This window comes from Mastacembelus armatus, chromosome 1 (assembly GCF_900324485.2).
Source record: "Mastacembelus armatus chromosome 1, fMasArm1.2, whole genome shotgun sequence".
NCBI lineage: Eukaryota > Metazoa > Chordata > Actinopteri > Synbranchiformes > Mastacembelidae > Mastacembelus > Mastacembelus armatus.
In genome coordinates, this window is record NC_046633.1 from 14,557,235 (window position 1) to 14,578,784 (window position 21,550).

The 21,550-nt window shown below is 40.4% G+C and overlaps 2 protein-coding genes across 5 annotated transcripts in view; both read left to right on the plus strand.

The window, feature by feature from the left end:
- Window positions 1-13,589, plus strand: part of LOC113127976 (ras and Rab interactor 2) — a 29,515-nt gene extending 15,926 nt beyond the window's left edge. Inside the window, exons 6-13 of one of the 2 annotated variants that reach the window (XM_026302956.2) lie at window positions 980-1,052; window positions 1,650-1,741; window positions 4,893-6,278; window positions 9,275-9,357; window positions 9,583-9,808; window positions 9,969-10,100; window positions 11,368-11,531; window positions 11,916-13,589. In XM_026302956.2, the coding sequence (XP_026158741.1) occupies window positions 980-1,052; window positions 1,650-1,741; window positions 4,893-6,278; window positions 9,275-9,357; window positions 9,583-9,808; window positions 9,969-10,100; window positions 11,368-11,531; window positions 11,916-12,242 (2,483 nt within the window). In that variant the 3' untranslated portion in view covers window positions 12,243-13,589. Of the gene's footprint in view, window positions 1-979; window positions 1,053-1,649; window positions 1,742-4,892; window positions 6,279-9,274; window positions 9,358-9,582; window positions 9,809-9,968; window positions 10,101-11,367; window positions 11,572-11,915 lie in introns of both variants that reach the window. The other variant, XM_026302957.2, reaches the window with a different exon arrangement.
- Window positions 13,590-16,598: 3,009 nt separating this feature from the next.
- Window positions 16,599-21,405, plus strand: LOC113128812 (elongation factor 1-alpha 1). Of its 3 annotated transcripts, none has more exons than XM_026304392.1 (8): window positions 16,599-16,683; window positions 18,537-18,691; window positions 18,869-19,048; window positions 19,156-19,452; window positions 19,673-19,823; window positions 20,130-20,386; window positions 20,472-20,706; window positions 20,791-21,405. In XM_026304392.1, exons 2-8 carry the CDS (start codon window positions 18,548-18,550, stop codon window positions 20,913-20,915), a joined length of 1,389 nt encoding a protein of 462 aa, XP_026160177.1. In that variant the 5' UTR covers window positions 16,599-16,683; window positions 18,537-18,547; the 3' UTR covers window positions 20,916-21,405. The 3 variants fall into 3 exon arrangements, with proteins under 3 accessions (XP_026160177.1, XP_026160175.1, XP_026160176.1); XM_026304390.1 differs by having other exon boundaries at window positions 16,641-16,683; window positions 18,527-18,691; XM_026304391.1 differs by lacking the exon at window positions 16,599-16,683 and adding an exon at window positions 16,726-16,790 and having other exon boundaries at window positions 18,527-18,691.
- Window positions 21,406-21,550: the final 145 nt, after the last annotated feature.

Below are 21,550 nucleotides of genomic sequence, written 5' to 3' on the forward strand. Positions count from 1 at the left end.
GATAGTCCTGAAATGCATATCAGATAGTCTATAAGCCTCAGAGCACTTAGCCCTAAATGTAAGTGTAAAGACCAGTTGTAGAGGTAACTCTGTACAATAAGCATAACCTGAAGAAGGATGATTTCAGTGATTCACCCTCATTCGCCCAGATGATGCAGTGTGGCTCTGCCCCATGTGGCCATCTCAGCTGCATTCACATTCCACTGTCCAAACCATGTTACTACAACTTCCATAGGATTCACATGATGAACTTTTCCAATAGCGAATGACTGAAAAAGGAACATGTATAGGGGAATAATCATCATAGATTAGCTCCGGTATAATGTCATAACCCGCACAGAAATACTTTATTTATTATCAGAATTTGATTTATTGTGTTCACTATTATTTGGACAGCGTAGAAGAGCTGTAGGCATTTTCAATTTTAGCCTAAAGTGTGCGGAACATGTGGGACATTTTTCTGGCCAGAATTTGGAGACATTAAGTTATTTTGGAGTATGCGCTAACTGGCAATGTTCATAGCAGAAAATTGTGTGATTGTGTCATCATGTGACCTGGTATCCAGTCTTTTTTTTATTTATTTATTTATTTTAAATACATTCATGATCTCATCTCCAGTGCAATATGTCCTTTCTGTCTTTTAACACCTGTATAACAAATATTATATTTTATAATATATTGTATATAATATATTATATTGTTGTATTATTGTTATTTTTTGTTGATATAATTTTGTTTACATTTCTAGACAGTTACTAATCGCAGTTACTAATCATTGTAAACATAAGAATCAGCGTCACCATTCATAGAGTTGTTCTGGTATCATAACTAAAAACAATAAAATGTAAAACTGTAAAATGCCGTCAAGGCCGGATGGAGCAAAGGTTTAAATTTCAAATGCAGTTCAAGCAACTAACTCTAATTGCATTCCAGTGTATCCATTTTAATTCAATCTGTATATTTTTTAATTTGTTTGCAGCCTTTTCTCTCGAGGGATCAGAAATCGGTTTTGCAGATCTGTTTCGCCTGGTAGCTTTCTACTGTATTAGCAGGTATATGACCAACATTTCTTCTTTTGTTTGTCATTCTATCACATTCACAGCATTTCTCTGTGTTTTTTCTCTGATTGAGAAGGTGATTTGAGGATGGAAACTCCATGGATGAAAATAAATGTGTGTTGAGTAAACTCTCAGCTTTCAGTGCCCAAAGCTCTCACTTCTTGTTTTAGCTCATGCTATCTTGAGACTCCAACAGATGCAGAACTTGACCAACAGACACAGGAAATAGAGGGAAAACTGTGTTGTAAGCAATAAAAACACAACACTGGGTCTCACCACTACTGAGGTAGACTAACAGACATATAGACATACCAAATTTCACAAAAGCATGTTAACTCACATTCACAGTTCCAACAATGGAAACAAAGGCTGTGTGTTTATTTTAGTGATGATAGAAATAATGCAAGGTTTTCTTTTGCTATCCAAAATTCATCATCACGATAACCTACTAATTAATCACTAAAAACTTGATGTTGTATATTTGTATTTTTCTCATCATATCTCCCTGAGATATCTCATCATGTCTCATCTCATCATATTATCTGTTTTTGTCATATTTGTTAATTGATTGCCTGTTTTTCTTTTACTTAGGGATATCCTGCCTTTTGCGCTCAAACTCCCAGAGGCCATTGCATCTGCCAAGACAAAAAAAGAACTGGAGGAAGTGGCTCAGCTTGGAGCAGGTAGCCTCAATTATTACTTTACTGGTTGGAGGTTCTATAGGAAATGTCACCCTGAATGACTGTGCTGCTGATATTTGGAGTTGGAAATACAAATAAATCAAGTAATGAAATGTTTTCAAAATTTAATATAATGTTTAGACTGATGTCAATTTTAATCAACCTTGTGTTTACATAAAAAGATGGTGATGGGAGGCAATTAGCTTAGTTTAACATTAAAAGCATAAACAAGGGAAACAGCTAGCATGGTTCTCTCTAATGTTAAAAACATGTCTGTTGCTTACAAATTCTGATTTTGCATCTTGTTTGGTTAGTCAGTAGACAAAAGTTACATGCAACTATTTTTAACAACAGCAGGCATAGCGCCTCCTATTATTAGGATTGGATTCCCAGTTACAGTTTAGTTGCCAGTTTTGGTTCTGTTGCAGAATTGCAACAATATTTAAAGACAGATCAAGAGTATATAGTCTACCTTAACCTACTGTGGAAAAAGCAGAAAGAGAGAGAGGAGGCTCTTCCTTATTAAACTTCATTCTAACTTCAAAACATACAGTCAGTCAGGTAAAGCAAAGAGAAATAAACCCACCAGTACTTTTGGAGGTTTTGTTTAGGATTGTTAATTCATGCTGACCATTCAGGTCAAGTTTCACAGAGGCTTTAGTCACTTAGCCTCTGCCAGGTTATTCTAGGCTCAGCTTCTGTGAAACTGCAGTGAGTCAGCTTTGAACAGAAGAGGCCTCCGACATAACTTGGTGCTTAGTGTGGGGGAGAAGGGAGTGGCAAGTGGAAAGCTACAGTAAGCTGTAAGCCAGCTTCTCAGTCTTTCTTAGCAAACTCATACATGAAGAAAACTCAGCTTCTACACTGGCCAGCTTCTATTTTAAGACAAAAGCAGGCTGCCTTGATCTAAGTTGTGGAATCTGGGCATGCACGCAAGGAACACAGACATGTGCTGCAAACAACTTCAGACATTTGAATATTGTAATGAATTTGCAACTCCCCATAGGGCAATCACAAATAGCCAACTTTGAAGTTGTTATGCTAGAAAGCTGTGTTCTAATTCAGTTCAACTTATTCATACTATTATTGTGAAGGTTTTAGCATGAAAAGTTGGTTACTTGTGAAACCTGGTTATCCTTTAAACTGTAAATCTAGTGCTTTTAGAAGATCAGAAATTTAATTTGTCTAATATGTTGGTTTATACAGAATACCTGCAAAATTAATGACCATCTTATGAGCATCAGCTGTACTGTCTAACAGGATATACTAAGATGGGGAGCATGGTTAACAATGCCTGCTAAGCACCGTAGAGCTGCTAACATAGCTGTAGATTTACATTACATTCATTAATCAATCTGTTGTTGATGCTGTAGTATATTGTTGTATATGTTATGTAGTCAGTATAATTTCTCTACCACACAGACATGTCATAAGTGCCCTGAACTTTTCTTCTCCAAAGCCAGACCCTTTTTTTACTGATCTTGTACACTGTGTTAACACACACTACAGACTTTACTTGGCCTTTCTAAACAGCCAGAACCTGCAACTTTTTGTGCTTACATGAAACTATTCAACTGACTGATCAACATACAGTGTTTGCCTGGCTTCACAGAAATGCTTTTTTTCATTCGCTAATCATTTTCAGCAGCATCCAGTTTAGGTAATTTTTTGATCATTGTTAAGCCACTGGCAGTGAGACATTTGTTGCACAGATGTTTCACATTGAAAGCCTACCAGTGTACCAAAGGGCACAAACTTTTGTAGTAATGTAGTAAGATTTTACTAGAATTCTGAAACAACTTCAGGCAGTTTTATTGTCAGAAACATTACAAAGATTGGAAATAGTAAATGAAAACATTTGTATTTAAAACAACTGATTAAATTACTGTTGTGGAAACATTATGCTGAATTTAAAATTATTCCACCTCCCTTAATGTTTTTGTTCTGCCTGTATTACTAAATGACCTGGCTACAAACAAGATTATTATTTTGAGAAATCATTTTAATTTCTGCTTTAAATAAGATAAATTTACAGGATGCTACTTTTCACTTTGATGTCCCAGTTAAAAATAAATAATTGCAAAGAGAATAACAGTGTACTTTAACGAATAAGTTGGTTCCATAGTGGGATTAGTCTGTATTACTCCAGCGCAGGTTTGCTGGCTGCAGACTTGCTCTGCAAACACAGTTCACAGCATCAGGTGGCCATAGTTCACATAGACCAGTAAGAATACCACAGGCGGATTTTAGACTCTGGACCTTAAATTATTCTAAGGCATCTAGAACTGCTCTACCAGCTAGACCCTGCTTTTTATTGCTCCATGAAAGCAAAATATACATGTCTATATTTAGGTTACAGGACCAGGAATCACTAGGCTTATGCTACAGTCACCTGCATATATATTTTGAAGTGTATTTGTCTTTTTGTTTGTTTTTTGTTTTGTTTTTTCATTTTTTGTTGGGGGGGGGGTCTCTTCCTTTAATTGTGGCAAATCATGCTGTTGATACGGTAGGCTCTTTCTATTCAAGTGAATATCAGAGTTGAGCGTGTTAACTGAAGAACTGTCTTGCCACATAGCTGAAAACAATAGAGTGATTCATTGGAAAAGCACACAAGCATCAAAGTGACAACACATCTCCCACTGTTCTGAACAAATGCAATGTTCATATAAAATGGAAAAGAGAAGAGGCACAATATGATATGACATATTTTGTTTACAGTAATTACTACTTAGCTACAGTGAAATACAGCTCCGTGTAGACTTAAGAGAGCAAAAAACAGCAGGAAGAAGGAGTGGAAGAACTGAAACTGTGTGTTTAGTACCCTCCCACTCTGTGATTAGCATGGGCAACTCCCTCTCCAAGTCTGGGTGTGTGTCGGCATCCAGTGAATGAGAGTCAAAGAGTCACAGGGCTGAACTTGCTGCGCTTCTCCCACCAGCAACACGAAAAACACAAGCAAGCAGCAAGACAGGCAAAGAGAAATAAGAAAACTTGAGTAGATATCTTATGGGTTGGTAAGAAAAGTTGAGAATCTTTGTTCTTTTATATCTTTTCAGAACTGTGTGTTTTTTGTTTGTTTGTTTTCAGAATCCAGTTGCTATAAACTTAGTTAATGTTAGCCTCTGAGTGTTTCTGTTGCTTTTTATTACAGGCTTTTGGGACTCTGCCCTGTGCAGTCAGTGGCGAACCTTCCCTTGTCCCTGTCGGCCTCGCAGCCGTACACTCAGCCCTCAGCGAACTAACAGGTATAGGGAGGTTGAAGAGTCACAGCAAAGATACCCCGGGGCTCAGTGTGACAGTGCGCCCCCAACACTAAAGCCTCACACGCCTCCACCTTCCTTTCATCAGGATAGAAGACATTCCAGCGGCCCTCTGTGCTTCGTTAACCCCCTGTTTCTCCAGACCCATCAGCACAACCACAGCTGTGAGGCTTCTCCTTCACATGCTGTCAAGTCTGATAACAACCTAGAGAATGCAGGGAAATTGTCTGTGAAGCTTTTAAGCGACCTTGACGATATCAAGCAACACACAGACAGTCTCAAACTGAACAATAAATCAAAGCCCCCTCGCCCCCCCCCCCCCCGCTCAATGCCACGCCGGCGCCCTGCCCCACCTCCACCAGGTCCTTCAGGAACTACGATCAGACCCAAGAGCATGCCAGAGGCAGCTGCAGTAACCGCAAGTCAACACCAGCCCCCCAGCAGGCGCCCAGCCCCAGCTCGACCACCAGTAGCTGTCAGTCAGAGCTCATCAGTCCCCGTGCCCTCAAATCCACCACCTCCAAGGCCTAAAAAGCCTGACCTGGAAGCCCACCGCTGCCACATTGCCCTAGATGATGAAACGATTGCCAAGGCCCTGTCTCGTGCCAAGCTTCCACCCTGCCAGCCTCCACCTGCTGTTCCTACTGATGTACTACTGGACAACAATGCTGGGAGCCCACCCAATCCTAATGAGGGGGGATGCCAGCGACTCAGTGACATGAGCATGTCTACTTCTTCCTCCGACTCACTGGAATACTCGTCTCCCGAATTCTCCCTGGGCCTGGACCCAAGCCTGTCTGGACACCTTAACCGTCAAGAACCAGTGGAGGACAGCAGTGAAGAGGATGAGGATAGGGATGAAGATGAGGATGAGGACTACGGGGTCAGCCTGGAGACAGATCTAGAAATGCGCCTACGTCCATCCTTCAAAGCCCAGAGACGAAGGGTTGGTGTGAGGTTGGGGAGGGGACCCTTTATCCTCCCCAGGGCCTTGAAGGGACGCTTCAGCAAGGTGGGTGGCATGCTGAGCTCCCTTATGACACCTGAGAGACGGGCAGTGAAAAGGATTGCAGAGTTGTCCAGGGACAAAAGCTCCTACTTTGGATCCCTGGTTCAGGACTACAACAACTTTGTTCAGGAGAACCGAGGCTGCCACACGTCAGGGATGGATTTTCTGCAGACTCTCAGGCAGTTTATGACGCAGATGAAGGCCTACCTGCGGCAGAGCTCTGAACTGGACCCTCCTCTAGAGTCACTCATACCTGAGGACCACATTGGTAAGTTGGCCATGAAGATTAAGAGCCTTTATAACCAGAAAATTGAATGTAGTTTTTGACCTTAGCTTGCATGTGCTGATGTCATGTAACACTGGCTCACGCTTGCATGGGGACATGTGTGATGTTTTAGTCATATCCAGTCTTTGGACAGCATTCGGTTCTCTACATGTTTTCATCCTAGTTTAATAACTGCAGTGTCTTCAGTGTTGTTTTAAAAATGACTTAATTCTTTGACAATGTTCAGCGAGTGCCCAGGCTTATCCATATTAGGAGGCAGCACAATATTGGTACTGAGTTAAAGAAGTGGCTCTGTACTGTGCCCCAGTGAATTATTCTTAGTCTGTGCTTGTTGGCATAAGGTCACAAAGCATTTGAGATTCATTTTAAAAGCTAGACATTTCTTTTTTTACCATGACTAATTATTTAAATTCAGTACTTTATTGGTATCCACCAATGTCAGATTTGTACTATTATTCGATTAGATAGATTCTCATTCATTGCAGTTATTTTTGAACACGGTTCCTGTATATCTGCTTGTTTGGACTTTTAACATTTGAGGATGTTTAATATTATTTTGCTACATAAAAATATGTTTTTCTGATATTAAGCTGCTGGAAAAGTGCCATTAGGGTATTAGTCCCAAGGTACAACTACTAATTTGAGCTAGACCTAGTCCTATTCCTTATTTTAATGTATGATCTCAAAATTGTTGATAGGCTCCACTCAGGTCATAGTAAAAATAGTTTACAGAGTTGAACAGCTCTATTCCAGTCAGGTTATTGTGGACTAGAGTATTTGCATGAATATGTAAGTATGTCTTTGCACCCATCTCACATCTCTTGTTCATTGTAAACAGTAACAGCAAACCCTTGTTTAGAGACAGAGAAATGACCCATTCTGGTTGGACTAGCAGACCACAACTACACACATAAAACATCTCACACTCACAAAAAATTCCCTCTAGAGAGAGGAAATGTGAACAAATATATAGATGTTTAATACAGCAGGCATAAAACTGTATTTGAAGTTTAACAACTTTACTTGAGCTGGCTCAACAATGCTTGAGATAGTAAGAGAAATCTATGTGCACTATCGAAATGGTTCTGTAGGTGGTTTACATGGTTAGAGGTGCAACCTACAAAACTACAGCTGCTACTGGTAATTTTTCCACAGACTAAGCAAAACTAAGAACTACGACTAGAGTACATGTTGTGGCTGATGTCATGTTACAATCCCATTACGTTTAAAAGAAAGCAGAAGTGAAGCAAAGCTGTCAGTGTGCTTATAGCTGAAGGCCTGACATCATGGGAAAGAAATCTTAAAGTCTAACTCAAAGTCTTTTGTCTTTCTAGTAAAAAGGCTGTACTTCTGAGTATCTTTAGTGAAAACAGTGCTTACATTTTGGTGAGGTCCAGAAATATCATGACTATTTGTAAAGGGAGGGTGTATGACAAAGAAGAACAAACAGAGAAGGGCTGTCATTTCTGCAATGTAAATCAGTAAACTTTTACATTTCTATTTATTTTTGTGTTTTTCTGAGTGTGTGTGTGTGTGTACACTGTATGTCACTGACTTCACTATTGTTCATTGTAGTAGCCCACTAAGAAACATTAAGTACATGAAAATTAGCCTTTCTGGAGGAAATCAGGAAGTCTGCTGTCAGAAAATGTGTATGCAGGCGTGTGAATGTGTGCGTGCAAGTACAGTTCGTGCTACAGTGTACACACCAAGTACTGTTTCCTTAATGGCCTCTCTGCCCCTTCTTGTGTACACATAAGGATCTGATGGAATAGGCCTGCAAACATCTGAGGCCTGCCCTTGTTCTTGACGGTAGATTTATTTGTCTTAACAGAGTACAAGAACAGACGATGACTAAACTCTTAGATCAGATGACGCACAACACTAGTACAGAGTCTGCCGTATGTTGCTTTCACAAATGCAAAAGTTTCTGATACATGTATGTGCATGCTCACTTGTTTACACTGTGCAGCTCATTGCGCAAGTATGGCATAAACATGCCTGGAGGCTGGAGAAGGCTGCGCAGCATGAATAGTTGTGTCTGCACTGCCAGTGAACAATAGCACACAATTGTATGGAGGTAGGCAGGAAATTATTTGAAGCCTATGGACGTAGGTACAGATGGAGCCATTGTAGAAAAAGTGTAGCTTTTTATTGCATGTCAGATGAATGAATGGTATACTTATGAATGTGGTTACCTTCCATGTTTCATCAGCTTCCAAGCTGAAAAAATACCCAAATTTTTTTTAAGCTTCGATTTACGGTCAGACTTGGTCTTCAAAGAGCCACGCACTAAACATTCAGGTTAACCTTTTTCCAAATGTGCAAATACATAATATGTGTGGTAAAACCTGACATTGTTTAGTCTTTGAATGTCAAACGGATTTTTTATTTTTTTTTATTTTCATAAAGTCGAAAGGCAGAAATGATAAACTATTTACCTTATCAAATTAAAAGAAAGAGTTTTGATTTTGCTGAGGATCAGATGCAGCTAAACATGTCTCAGGACATTATCTGACAACTACTGCTGATTTGAAGCCGCAATGGTGAATTTCTTTACTCCGGTTTTCTAACAAATTGTGTTTTGTATAAAGTAAAACTATATATGAGTGACACCTTTTAAAGATAGTTGGTGGTCTTGTCATAGGATAACTGGCACTGGAGCCTTATATTCTGTGCATTTAGTGTCATTTGATGTCTTGTCAGATGACTGTGTTTAACATAGTGATGTAATTTAATGAGTAAAGTGTTGACCAAGTTGATGAGCAAACAGTCATCTTGACTAGAACTGCTGACAGAACAGTTTAAGTTTTTGATGTGTCCTCTCCCTGGTCTTATGCAATACAAAATAATGCCTTTTTGGATGTAAACTATTACTCAAATTATTTGTTTTAAGAATTAATTATTTCTGTATGCTTTGACAATCAAAGATGTCTTTCATATGTGGCTTGTATGTTTGCGTTTGGGCGTTTGTACAGACCAAGTGCTAGAGAAGGCGATGCACAAGTGTGTCCTCAAGCCTCTGAAGAGCGTCATTGAGGCAGTTTTACATGACTTCCAGGTAAGATATTAACAGAGCTTTGTTATCTAACAAGGTTATTCAGGTTTGGAGATGTTTGACTGAGGAACTACACAGAGGGAGGGAGATTAGTGGTAACACAGCTGACACATATATCTAGGAGGTTAGATGGGATCATTTAATAGGTTATTAATGACTTAGTCACCTTTGGAAAACACCAGCTGGAAACAGAGTCAATTATCAGTGCTGCTCACCTTTTTTATGTAGGTGAGCAGTGGAGCTTGGCAGCAGCTGAGGGAGAACTTGGCACTGGCTAAGACCAAGAGGCCCAAGGAGCTAGGGGTGGACGGTGCCGTGCCTCCTGATCCTATGGCTATAGAGAAGATCCGCCACAAGTTCCTAAAGATGAGGAAGATGTACTCGCCTGAGAAAAAAGTGTCATTGCTGCTGCGTGTGTGCAAACTCATCTACACCATCATGCAGAATAACTCAGGTATGGAGAAGTGTTAGATGTGAGTGTTTTCATTCTGTATAACATAAAGCCCAGACTAAAAGCTTTAGAATTTCAGATACTATTATGAGTGGTGCCCTTTGCTTGTCTGTCTGACCTGTGTAACCACCACACCTACCTGCCTCCCTCTGCTTTCTTCCAGGGAGGATGTACGGTGCCGATGACTTCCTGCCCATGCTTACTTATGTGGTGGCTCAGTGTGACATGCCTCAGCTGGAAACAGAGATCCAGTATATGATGGAGCTTCTGGACCCATCTCTGCTTCAAGGAGAAGGTAGGTCCTGTAGATTCTCAGTGACCACTGGTCCATGCCTTTTGGCATACATTAACAAAAGGCACATAATAAACTGTATAGTAAAATATTGTAGAGTAACCTTCACCCCTTGGTTGTGTGTATAAAGAGTTAGTATGTGGATAGCCCAGCCTAGCTACCACTTTGTAACTCCATCTAAAGTTTGTGTGCATGTTAAGCACACTAGATTCTGCTTGTTGAGTATCGAGATTTAATTGTTGGAAGGTATGTTGTTTCACTTTGGACAGTGCCAGGTTTGCTGTGTCCCACTGTTTTTATATTAGTATAGGCTAATGCTAGTTCATATCTCATTCACATTTTCCAAAATAAAGAAGTATTCCTTTAAATTCTTAGATTACTCCTCAAAAGCAAAGAGCACATACCCCAGAAAATCTCCCTTTAGCTGTGAAACTGATGTGAAACCAGAGCTGAAAACACTACACAAGTACTTCATGCTCCTAAGCCTCAGATTACCTGAAAAGGTTTACCTTCATGTTGAACATTTCCTGGCACATTACAGTGTGGTGTGAGTTTAATGTGAGTTCAAACGAGTTGTATAACCTGGTCTGTCCAAGAGGAAGCACTTTTGTGTGTCCACAGAAGACGTACTTCCAGGCGAATGGTTGGAAACGGTTCATATCATTAGAGATCATGGGTGGGGGTCACATATTAGAAGCTTTCACAATCAGTCACAGTTCCCTTTGCATCATTACGGTGTTGTTGAGCTTGAGAAATGTAGACATAGGAAGTCCTTTGGAAGACATTGGTAGGAAATTCCAGCCAGTGTTTGATTTGAATGGGCTGTACCTGGCTCAGAGGAAAAAGTATGATGTACCCTCCATGAATTAAATATTTTCCTGTCAGCGTCAACTTGCCTGGCATGTTAGCTCTTTGAGAACTGTTTTAATCGAGAGTATGTATTGTATTGACCTTTTTGAACTTCCATGAATTGAACCTTGGTTGGAATTGAACCTTCAAAAATGTTTATTGTTACCTTCACTTAAACACTTGAAGCTGAGTGTGTGAACTATTTACTATACATTTCTCAGATATTTATGCAAAAGTCTGATTCATTTTTATTACAAAGGAGGAAGTGTTTGACACTTGTTAATGTGTCATGTCAGACTGCATGTAGGGTCAGTTGGTTTCATTTCTAGATAACTACCCCTGATGTATTTCACTGTTAGTGTTGTGTGTAGTTTCTTTCTTTCACTCTCCATCAACCATAGTTCTTTGCTGTCCTTTCTAGGGGGCTATTACCTGACCAGTGCTTATGGAGCCATGGCCCTCATCAAGAACTTCCAGGAAGAGCAGGCAGCCAGGGTGCTGAGCTCCGAAGCCAGAAACACTCTGCACCAATGGCACCGCCGACGCACCAACCAGCGTTCAGTGCCGTCTGTGGACGACTTTCAGGTATCACCCCTGACCTGAACCTACCTTGAACGTCCAGGCAGTGAGTCTAAATTATACCAATTATGCTAAATCCAAACTTCACATTAAGCATCGGAAAGGTGCATGAAAGGTGCTGCGTTTGGGCCCTTGTCCTTCAAAAGGAACATTTTCCACTAACATCACAGCATGTGGATCTGCATTTGTGGATTTATATTGTTGGTAGTAAGTACACTCTAGTGGAACATTTAGGAATTGCATGCAGTTCCTTAATATGGCTATACTGTAACTGCATGCTTCTTTTCTACGTGCTTGCTTGACTCATCAGTAAAACGTCTTTCATTCATTGTGGAGATTTCTGTTTGCGCTGCCTAATTTTAACACATGACTCTCTTTTTCTCTCTGTAGAACTATCTCCGTGTAGCCCTAAAGGAAGTGGACATGGGCTGCACGGCCAAAACCCTGGTCGTCCACCCTTACACCACCACAGAAGAAGTCTGCTCACTCTGCGCTTACAAATTCAAGATTTCTGACCCTGAGAACTATGCACTGTTTCTTGTCACTGCGGACACCAGCCAGCAGCTCGCCCCAGACACACACCCTCAACGAATCAAAGCCGAGCTCCACAGCCGGCCATGTGCACAGCTCTTCCACTTTGTCTACAGGAGGGTGCCTAACCTTAACCTCTGCATCCCTGCCATCATGCAAAATGGAAACTGCCTTCAAGTTGAATAGTGGACGAGATTGTAATTGCTTAAAGCACTTGATCCTAAAACTACAGTAACTGGTATTTTCGTGGTGCTTTTGCATGTTTTTTTGTAAATAGATTTAAAGATATCTGACAGATAAACCAAGTTGTATATTTGCGTATTAATGCAGATTTTAAATATTACTTTGACAGTTTCAATGCCATACAAATGAGGAGGAGATTTGTATTTAATGAGGAAAAAAACAAGTGATACGATGGACTCTGGAAAGTGCTGGTGGCTGGAATTGTGGTTCAGATATGGGTCAAAATGGGCCAAAAATGATTTTAACACTCATCCAGATAAAATCTATCTCAAGTTGTCAGCAATTCAGCTGTTGGCCTATATTTGTTCCAGGTAGTGTTTTTCTAACACTTCCTAAGGGAAACCTGTTGGATCATATATAAAAAATAGCTGGTTTCTAAGGTTTTTGGTATGTGCAGGGTTGCATGGAGATGAAAGGTTTTGAGGTTTCTATTTACAAAATCCTCAAAACAATCATACAGTAAAATATTGCATTTGATGCAACTAACTTGCCTTAACTGCTGTTTTTCCTTGTGCCTTTTAAAGGAATTGAACACACTGTATGCTACTGAAAGCTTTCAGCTGTCATCCAGTGATAAGTCAGCATTGATCAAAATGACCCAGATTAAAACTTCATGCTAACCTTTAATTTAAAAAGTAAAATGAACTATTCTAAGATTTATCATTGTTTTTTTATTGTTTTTCTGCAATTGCTGGACAATTGTAGCCTGTATTTCTGTGTTGAAATATTTTTATATTCAAATGTTTTTTTTTTTCATTACTAAAGTGACAAGGATTTGTATTCTGATTTGATATTTCTGTACTGGACTCATTACTGGACTTTGATTTTAAATTAACGCTGTTTTTACTGTTTATTATAAAAAAAAACAAAACAAAAAAAACAAAACTTCCATGCTGACCGTGGAAATATATAAAGTTCACGGATACTTGCTGACTTCATCATGATATCATTGTTCGGGACATTTTGCTGCAGTATTTTTTTAAAAAGAAATGTCTCGAGCGTGGTATCAAATGTTATTGTGGAGCAGTAATATTCAGACAGAACAACTGAGGATTTTACTGAATTTACAAAATGTAATTCACAAAAGATAGCAAATAAACTGCACCATTAGTCACACATTTATACATTATATGTATAGGTCACAATTGAAATACATTCATATACAAAGTGAATTATTTGCAAAAAGTGAACCTACTACAGAGTTCTAACCGTAAGGTGGTGGGGTAGGATGAATGTAGAGCATACATATGCTTTGATGCATTAAGTTGAATAAACAGTTTTTGCGAGGTGTATTGGCATTTAACAGTAAAATGTGTCTTTGATCATCCTTTAGCAGCATCAGACCACAACACTGACTATGCTTTTCATTTGAAACTGCTCTAAGCAATAGTCACAGTAATTACCTTCTCATGTAGTAGGTTTCAGTTAGGTGAACACGGCGTATTCCCTGGGCTGAAGCTCATGTAAAATTGTCTGTGGAAAACTATTCTGTGATCAGATTAATCAAAATCTGACATTCTTTTTGGCAATCATGGGCCCTGAGCCCTCTGGATTGTTATCAGTGTTCAGTTCATAAGCCTCCATCTCTGATGGTATGGAGGTACATTAGTGCCTATGGATTTGCATATCAGGAAAGGTACCATCAATGCTGAAAGATATATTCAGGTTTTAAAGCAGCGTATGCTGAACTCTCCACTTCTATGTGGTCCAAAGGGATGTTCAGCCATTGCTTGGGTTCTTCAGATGGGCCTATTTTCTCTCAATAAAGCAGTACACCAGGTCAGTCTGAAAGAAACATTAAGTTTTGCTGAACAGATCAACACATGCAGATCTTTTCCAAGATGAAACAGGGAGACTTCCCGTGACATATTGCATGAAACCTGAGAAAGATGCTCAACCTGTCATTCGTCCAGCACATAGAATTCCTGCAGCACTGCAACACAAGGTGAAAGCAGAGCTAGAAAGGATGGTTGCTATAGGTGTTCTCACTCCTGTATCTGAACCGACCAACTGGGTATCATCCATGGTGGCCACTCACAAGAAAAACTCAGATGAAATAAAACTGTGTATTAATCCCAGAGACCTGAATCATTTCCTAAAATGTCCACATCACCCCATGCTCACAGTGGAAGAGGTGGCAGCGCAAATGCCAAATTCCACAGTGTTCTCTGTGCTAGATGCCAAGCGCTCCTTTTGGCAGATCTCACTGAAGTCCTACCTACTGACAAAATTCAGTACACCCATTTGGAAGATTCAGATTCCTTCAGATGCCCTTCGGCATTAACTCAGCCAGCGAAGTTTTTCAGCATGCTATGGAACAGATCTTTGCTGGCTACCCATGCGCAGTCATAGTGAATGACATCACTGTGGGTGGAAATGGTGACAAGGAACATGATGTAAATCTAAGGAGAGTGTTAGGTCATGCCTGTGAAGTGAACTTGGGACTGAATCCTCAAAAGTGTAAATTCCGCCTGAGTGGGTCACATCTTCACAAGTAAGGGACTACAACCCGACCCCAAAAAAAACACAAAAGCAATCACAGAAATGCAGCCACCAGAAAATGCTTCCTGGGTATGATTAATTAAAATTCATACCGAACCTCAGTGAGCTGGCCGCTCCCCTGCGGGAGTTGACCTGCAAGAACACAGAATGCTTTTGGCGATTTAAAGCACAAGATTTCCAGTCCACCCACCCTGAGATACTATGATGTCAAAAAACCTGTCACGCTCGCCTGCGATGCTTCCCAGAACCCCCTGCCGTGGTATTTGCATGCACCAAATTCAATGACTACATATATAGTAAACAAATTCACATTGAAACAGACCACCAGCTGCTAGAAACCATCCTCAACAAGCCTATCTACACAGCCATAGCAAGACTGCAACGCATGATGCTAAGATTGCAGAGATACAACCTCACAATCACATACAAGAATGGGAAACACATGTACGTTGCTGACACGCTGTCACGTTCCCCTGGAGCCTGCCCAAACGAACTCTATGATGATCCACCTGACTTTGAAGTCATGTCAGTCCGGCACATCTCATCTTCCAGACTGAAAGAGCTGCAAACCCATACTGCGCAGGACCCAGTACTTCAACGCCTTTGCAGTATTCTCAAGTCAATCCACCTCACAAGAAACCAAGAAGAAACCATTTACTGAACACTCAACAAAAACTCTTTCCAAAACCCCATGTGTGACCAGAGCTGGTTGCCACTGGAAACCGAACCCCTAAATACATGGACTGAGAGAGAGAAAGAGAAATGTTTATTCACTGAGTGATCATGCTGAATGTATAAAAGCTGTTCAATTGACGTTTAAAATTTGAGCTGTTAAATGTGTTATAGACTTTCTTAATCTTAGTTTAAGTATTCTTAAGTATTCCGTAAATATACTTGTTAACTGTTCCCGGGTCTTACAGCTCGTCATCTAACAGAACATAAGGTGATTTCCACACCTCAGGATTCACATTTACAGCAGTAGTAAAATTGAAGATGTGTGACCCCTTCTTTGTCTAGAGAAGCTGAGGAGCTTAACATAACAGACCTACAAAGTAAACAGAGTAATTATGGAATTAAACTAACAAAAGGCTCAGGCTGGCAGTTGAAATGTGTAGAAAGATGCACATTTATTCACAAAAACAAAATAGACTGACAGCTCAGTCCATCACAAGTTCAAGGAAAACAAAAGAAAAGGAGCAATAGGCTTTAGGGTCTCCAAGGCCAAAATAACAAACAAAACCCCAACTGGCTAGAAATAACGAGTCAGATTGCCTGCATGAGAAACAAAAAAAATACGATTCATACTAATCTAAATACTGCATTTCACGTGTTTTCAACAACAGATCACAGCAGGAGTTCCTGTTAACATATCTGTATTTGTTTCCCAGTCTAAATGAATAGGATGTTAATAGGATTTACCTACTTTGAGGTTTTATTTGATAAAATATGTGAGTATACATAATTAAAGTTTTCTTTTTATTACTTTTTAATGAATTTGCTTTAACCTAAACAAGATTATTCTTTGCCTAATATTGAAAGTTAGTTAATGAAGAAACAACACAAGAAGGGACTTATCTGCTCATATTAAAATATGTCCCCATCCCTGTATCATAGTTTTATAGGTTGCTGTTGGATGTAATGGAGAACTCCAAACAGTTGATCATGTTTGTGAACACAAAATAAACAGTGTTTTTGCTCAGTGTAGTTTTGGCTGCAGTCCCTTATGCTTTGTGTTATATCAGCTCGCCATCTAGTGGCCAAGCCTCATTATTACAGTGAATGACGCGATTGACGCCGGCTCACATAGCGGTGCCTCGGCTGCAGCGGACAGACATCTCTCGTGTCATCGCAGTGCACAGCTGACCGCAGCGCAGAATCAAAGGTAGGACACGGAATGTTTTCCACTGTGACACAACACAAATGGCATCCATGTGGTCAGCATCCTTTAATTAGACCTGCTGCAAAAAGCTGGTGGTTTCAGGGTCAATGGTAATACCTGTTATATAAGTGAATTATACTAAGACTGGAAACTGATGAGTTGAATGTTATGTGGCTTTTGATTTCATGGTAATCGGATCCAAAAAAAAGTGCAGATGGGTGTGGATCGGCAGCATAGCGTGCTACAGGCCTATATGGCGCAGTTTCAGCAGAGAAGTACTCCATCCCAGTCATGCGGGAATCTCCTCCGTCTATCATCACCCGGCTGCTGCCACAGACAAACACAGTCCTGCGCAACTGTCTGCAAGGTGGATGCTGAGACATGCAGACATTAGTAAAACGCCCTGGACTCCGCAGTGTAACGCTCACTGCATACCTGTTCATTGCGGCACTGGATCACACTACATTTTACTATGCGGACGGACTGGAAGAGTCACTGATCCTGTGTGGTCACATTTGGGTCGTACTGAGTATTCAAGCAGGTCTATGAGCCTGTCCTGGACTGCAAACAAAGTCCATAACCAAAATATGCTCCAACAACAAGCAGTGTGATGGTTGTGATGATGATGATGATGATGATGATGATTATGATGTAATCTGGTATACTGACTGAAAACGATTGTGCGCGTGTACATGGGCACGTGCCCCATGTAAGCGGTGCAGCGGTGCGTGGCTTTATCAATTAGCTGTTAGCTTCTCTACCAAAAGCCAGTCGGACGGTACTGCGTAAGCGTCTCTCGTGACAATATTACACTAAATTATGTAGCTAGCTGTCAGGCTAACTTTATCTAGTGTTATTAACTAACTAGTTTGCGCTTCTCTCGAGTTTTCTGCGCTAAGACGCATTTGGGCGCGAACCGGCAGAAATATAAGGTTAGCTAGCTAACGTTACTCTGTTGAAAATGTGGCTTCGGGCACTGGGTATTGGTCTAACTTATTAATGTTAAATATTCGGAAACTGTACAGAAAAATAAGACAGATATAGATAGATAGTATAGTCCTGGGACAGATTACGTTATGTTTTAAATACAAGCGTTTTATTATGTTAGGCTAATCTGTTAACTAGCCTAGTTCAGATTTCTTAATAGCAGGGAATTTTAGTGCAAACATTTAAGGTATAGAAAAAGTTTTTTTTTGTTGTTGTTTTAACATACATTTAGCCGTTATATTAAAGCATAAAAAAGTATAATAATTATGTAGAGAACAATGCAAACAGATATTAAGAAAGGATTTTATGAGTAGATTTAGGTCTTTTCTCATTTGTCCATTAGGGTCTTTTAGTCCACTGGATGGATGAGTTCTGATTAGAAAAAAGTAGTTAATCTTAACTTCGTAATAAGTAAAGCCATCAGTTCTCCATTGTGTCATTCTTTAGGGCTGAAAAATGAAATTCTTCATTGACATTTGTGCTGGATGTAAGCATAACAACATTCACATTTATACAATATGTGCTTTAGAGAAGGATCCATGCAGAGCTGACATTGGCTGAATTCAGTAGCGATTTTGGTACTTCACTCATATATCTAAATATGAAGGCAGTGATACCACTTTAATTTGATCAGAGCCAACTTTTCCATAAAAGTTTTGATTACCATAGTCCAGTGTCATAGTTTGGCCACTCCAGAAAGAAATGCCTGTTTTACCTTGTGTAGGTCCAAAATACTCATTAGGAGGTGAAGTGTTTTACTGACAGGACTGTGGCGTTTGAACAATACATATCTTTGGCATGATGCTAATATTGTTGTTTTTCTAATGAATTTTGACTCTTGTTTGCGCAAATCTTTCAGTACCATCCAGTGTGAGCTACTATGGGGAAAGAGAAGCTCCACATAAACATTGTGGTGATAGGACATGTCGACTCAGGCAAATCCACCACCACTGGCCACCTCATCTACAAGTGTGGGGGCATTGACAAAAGAACAATTGAGAAGTTTGAGAAGGAAGCTGCTGAGGTATAACTCATTCTCACTTTTGTTCACAATTTAAAATATCTTAGTTTAATGATTGTGTAGTTTGTAATTGAAGTGAACAGGGCAGTGGCTGTCTTGTGTGTCTGTCCTGGTAGTGTACTTTTATGTAATGTAAAGTAAAAAATAAATGTTTTATTCTTTTTTTCTTAAATATCCTAGATGGGAAAGGGTTCCTTCAAATATGCCTGGGTCCTGGACAAGCTGAAAGCAGAGCGTGAACGTGGTATTACTATTGATATCTCCTTGTGGAAGTTTGAGACCAGCAAGTACTACGTCACCATCATTGATGCTCCAGGACATAGGGACTTCATCAAAAACATGATCACTGGAACATCTCAGGTAGTAGGAGAAAAGATAGAAGAGCAGAAAGTGCAAAAACGCTTGACGCAGTGTTGGTTACTTAAGGGGGAAAGTTTTTTTCATTTCTCTCTGCCCACCCCTTCCAGGCCGACTGTGCTGTGCTGATCGTGGCTGCAGGTGTGGGTGAGTTTGAAGCTGGCATCTCAAAGAATGGGCAGACTCGTGAACACGCCCTGCTTGCCTACACCCTGGGAGTAAAGCAGCTCATTGTGGGCATCAACAAGATGGATTCTACTGAGCCCAACTACAGCCAGAAGCGCTATGAAGAGATTGTAAAGGAAGTTAGCACATATATCAAGAAGATTGGTTACAACCCTGACACAGTGGCCTTTGTGCCCATCTCTGGTTGGAACGGAGACAACATGCTGGAACCCAGCCCTAATGTGAGTCACCTCCTAAACATTCATTATGACTAAAATACTGGATTGTGTTGATAACAATTATAAATTTAGTGCTGTATATATAATGTTAGTATGAACTCTCATATATTGAATGTTAGATATTTTGGGATTAAGTATTTAGTGATAAATTAATGTTATACCTTTATTAAAACACAATCCTCTGCTATTGGCCACTCTAATTTAAAAAACTCTCTTCTCCTAGATGACCTGGTTCAAGGGCTGGAAGATCAACCGTAAAGATGGTAATGCTTCAGGCACTACATTGCTGGAGGCTCTGGACGCCATCCAGCCTCCCACGCGTCCCACAGACAAGCCCCTTCGCCTGCCTCTGCAGGATGTCTACAAGATTGGAGGTGAGAGGTGTGTGTGTGTGTGTGTGTGTGTGTGTGTCTGACAAGGCAATATTTGTGTGTTTTTTTGGTTGGTAGAACAAGCCTGAAAAATTTAAGTGCTCCAGTTTTTTCAAAGTGTCAGTGATAACATATAATGTTTTGAGAGTATTTTGGGAAAAAAGCTGAATGAGGTCTTAAAGGAATTCTCTCTAGCTCATTATTTCCTAAAGTGACTGTGTTCTTTTAGACTTGTCTTGTTGAACTGTTCGGACACATTGTTTGATTATTGTCAATAAAGCTTTGTAAAGTTCATAACCTTCCTTTCAGGGATTGGTACTGTACCAGTGGGACGAGTAGAGACAGGAATCCTAAAACCTGGCATGGTAGTGACCTTTGCTCCTGTCAATGTTACCACTGAGGTCAAATCAGTGGAGATGCACCATGAGGCACTGACTGAGGCGCTGCCTGGTGACAATGTGGGCTTCAATGTCAAGAATGTGTCTGTCAAAGACATTCGCCGTGGTAATGTGGCTGGAGACAGCAGGAACGATCCACCTCAGGAGGCAGCCAGTTTTACCTCTCAGGTCTGTTCACTTTAAAGGGGATTTCCACTTTTGTTGCAAAAAAGAGCATCAGCATGTGCTCTTATCTGTCTCTGCTCTTCTCCAGGTGATTATTCTGAACCACCCTGGTCAGATCAGTGCTGGCTATGCCCCTGTGCTGGACTGCCACACTGCACACATTGCTTGCAAGTTTGCTGAGCTCAAAGAAAAGATTGACCGTCGCTCTGGTAAGAAGCTCGAGGACAATCCCAAATCCTTGAAATCTGGAGATGCTGCCATTGTGGACATGATTCCTGGAAAGCCCATGTGTGTGGAGAGCTTCTCAGAGTACCCACCACTGGGTAAGTTTCCTGTCATGCTGTAGGATTTCTGTTTGTAGGTCATGCTTCATTGTAATTAGTTGTTTTACTCTGGTCCCTCCTCAGGGAGGTTTGCGGTCCGTGATATGCGGCAGACAGTGGCAGTTGGAGTAATTAAGGGTGTGGAAAAGAAAGCCCCCACCAGTGGTAAGATCACCAAGTCTGCACAGAAGGCACAAAAGGCCAAATGAACGTTGTGCTGGGCTATTGCCCCAAACGCTCACCATGGCCGAAGACACACAAGCACCTCGCCCTTCCTGCACACCATAGTCAGTGTCTGGTCAATTATCACAATGCATCGCAAAAGCAGACGACGGAAAAAAACAACTACTGCAATGTTAGAGATTAACATGTTTTCTCACTGTTATATGTGTGTAGGTTTTATTATCACTTAGTTCATGGCAGAGCACAACAAACTTACACTACAACTCTCTGGTTGTGTGCTACATAGAATTAAGCTGCTCATTGATCTAGCAAACCTATCTGCTTAACACTAGTAATGAGACAGAGATAGTCTTTGTTCAATTAATGCTCTGTGTTCTAGCTTTAAAAGAGATGTGCTTACTAGCCTGGGGTAGATTGGCTGCTTGCATGTTCTTGCACCTTAGACAAATAAGCTTTAGAAACTTTGTCCAGTACCTGAAATCTTCATGCGTTGCACTTTGCTTGACTTAACCTCCCTTGCAGTAGCTCTGTTACATGTTACAGTTACTATTTAGTTCCTGCGCCTTAATCAGTGTTAATTGTGGGCATATGTTCATAAAAGTAAAGATGTTTAAACAGTAAGTCCTTGTTCCTAGTATCTTTGCCAAGTCTGTTTTAACTC

What these genes read in the sequence shown, in the direction of transcription:
- LOC113128812 (XM_026304392.1), top strand. Translation starts at nt 18,548, where the DNA reads ATGGGGAAAGAGAAGCTCCACATAAACATTGTGGTGATAGGACATGTC. An exon ending in TTGAGAAGGAAGCTGCTGAG is followed by an intron (nt 18,692 to 18,868) that starts GTATAACTCATT and finishes TAAATATCCTAG; the next exon opens with ATGGGAAAGGGTTCCTTCAA. An exon ending in CTCAGAGTACCCACCACTGG is followed by an intron (nt 20,707 to 20,790) that starts GTAAGTTTCCTG and finishes GTCCCTCCTCAG; the next exon opens with GGAGGTTTGCGGTCCGTGAT.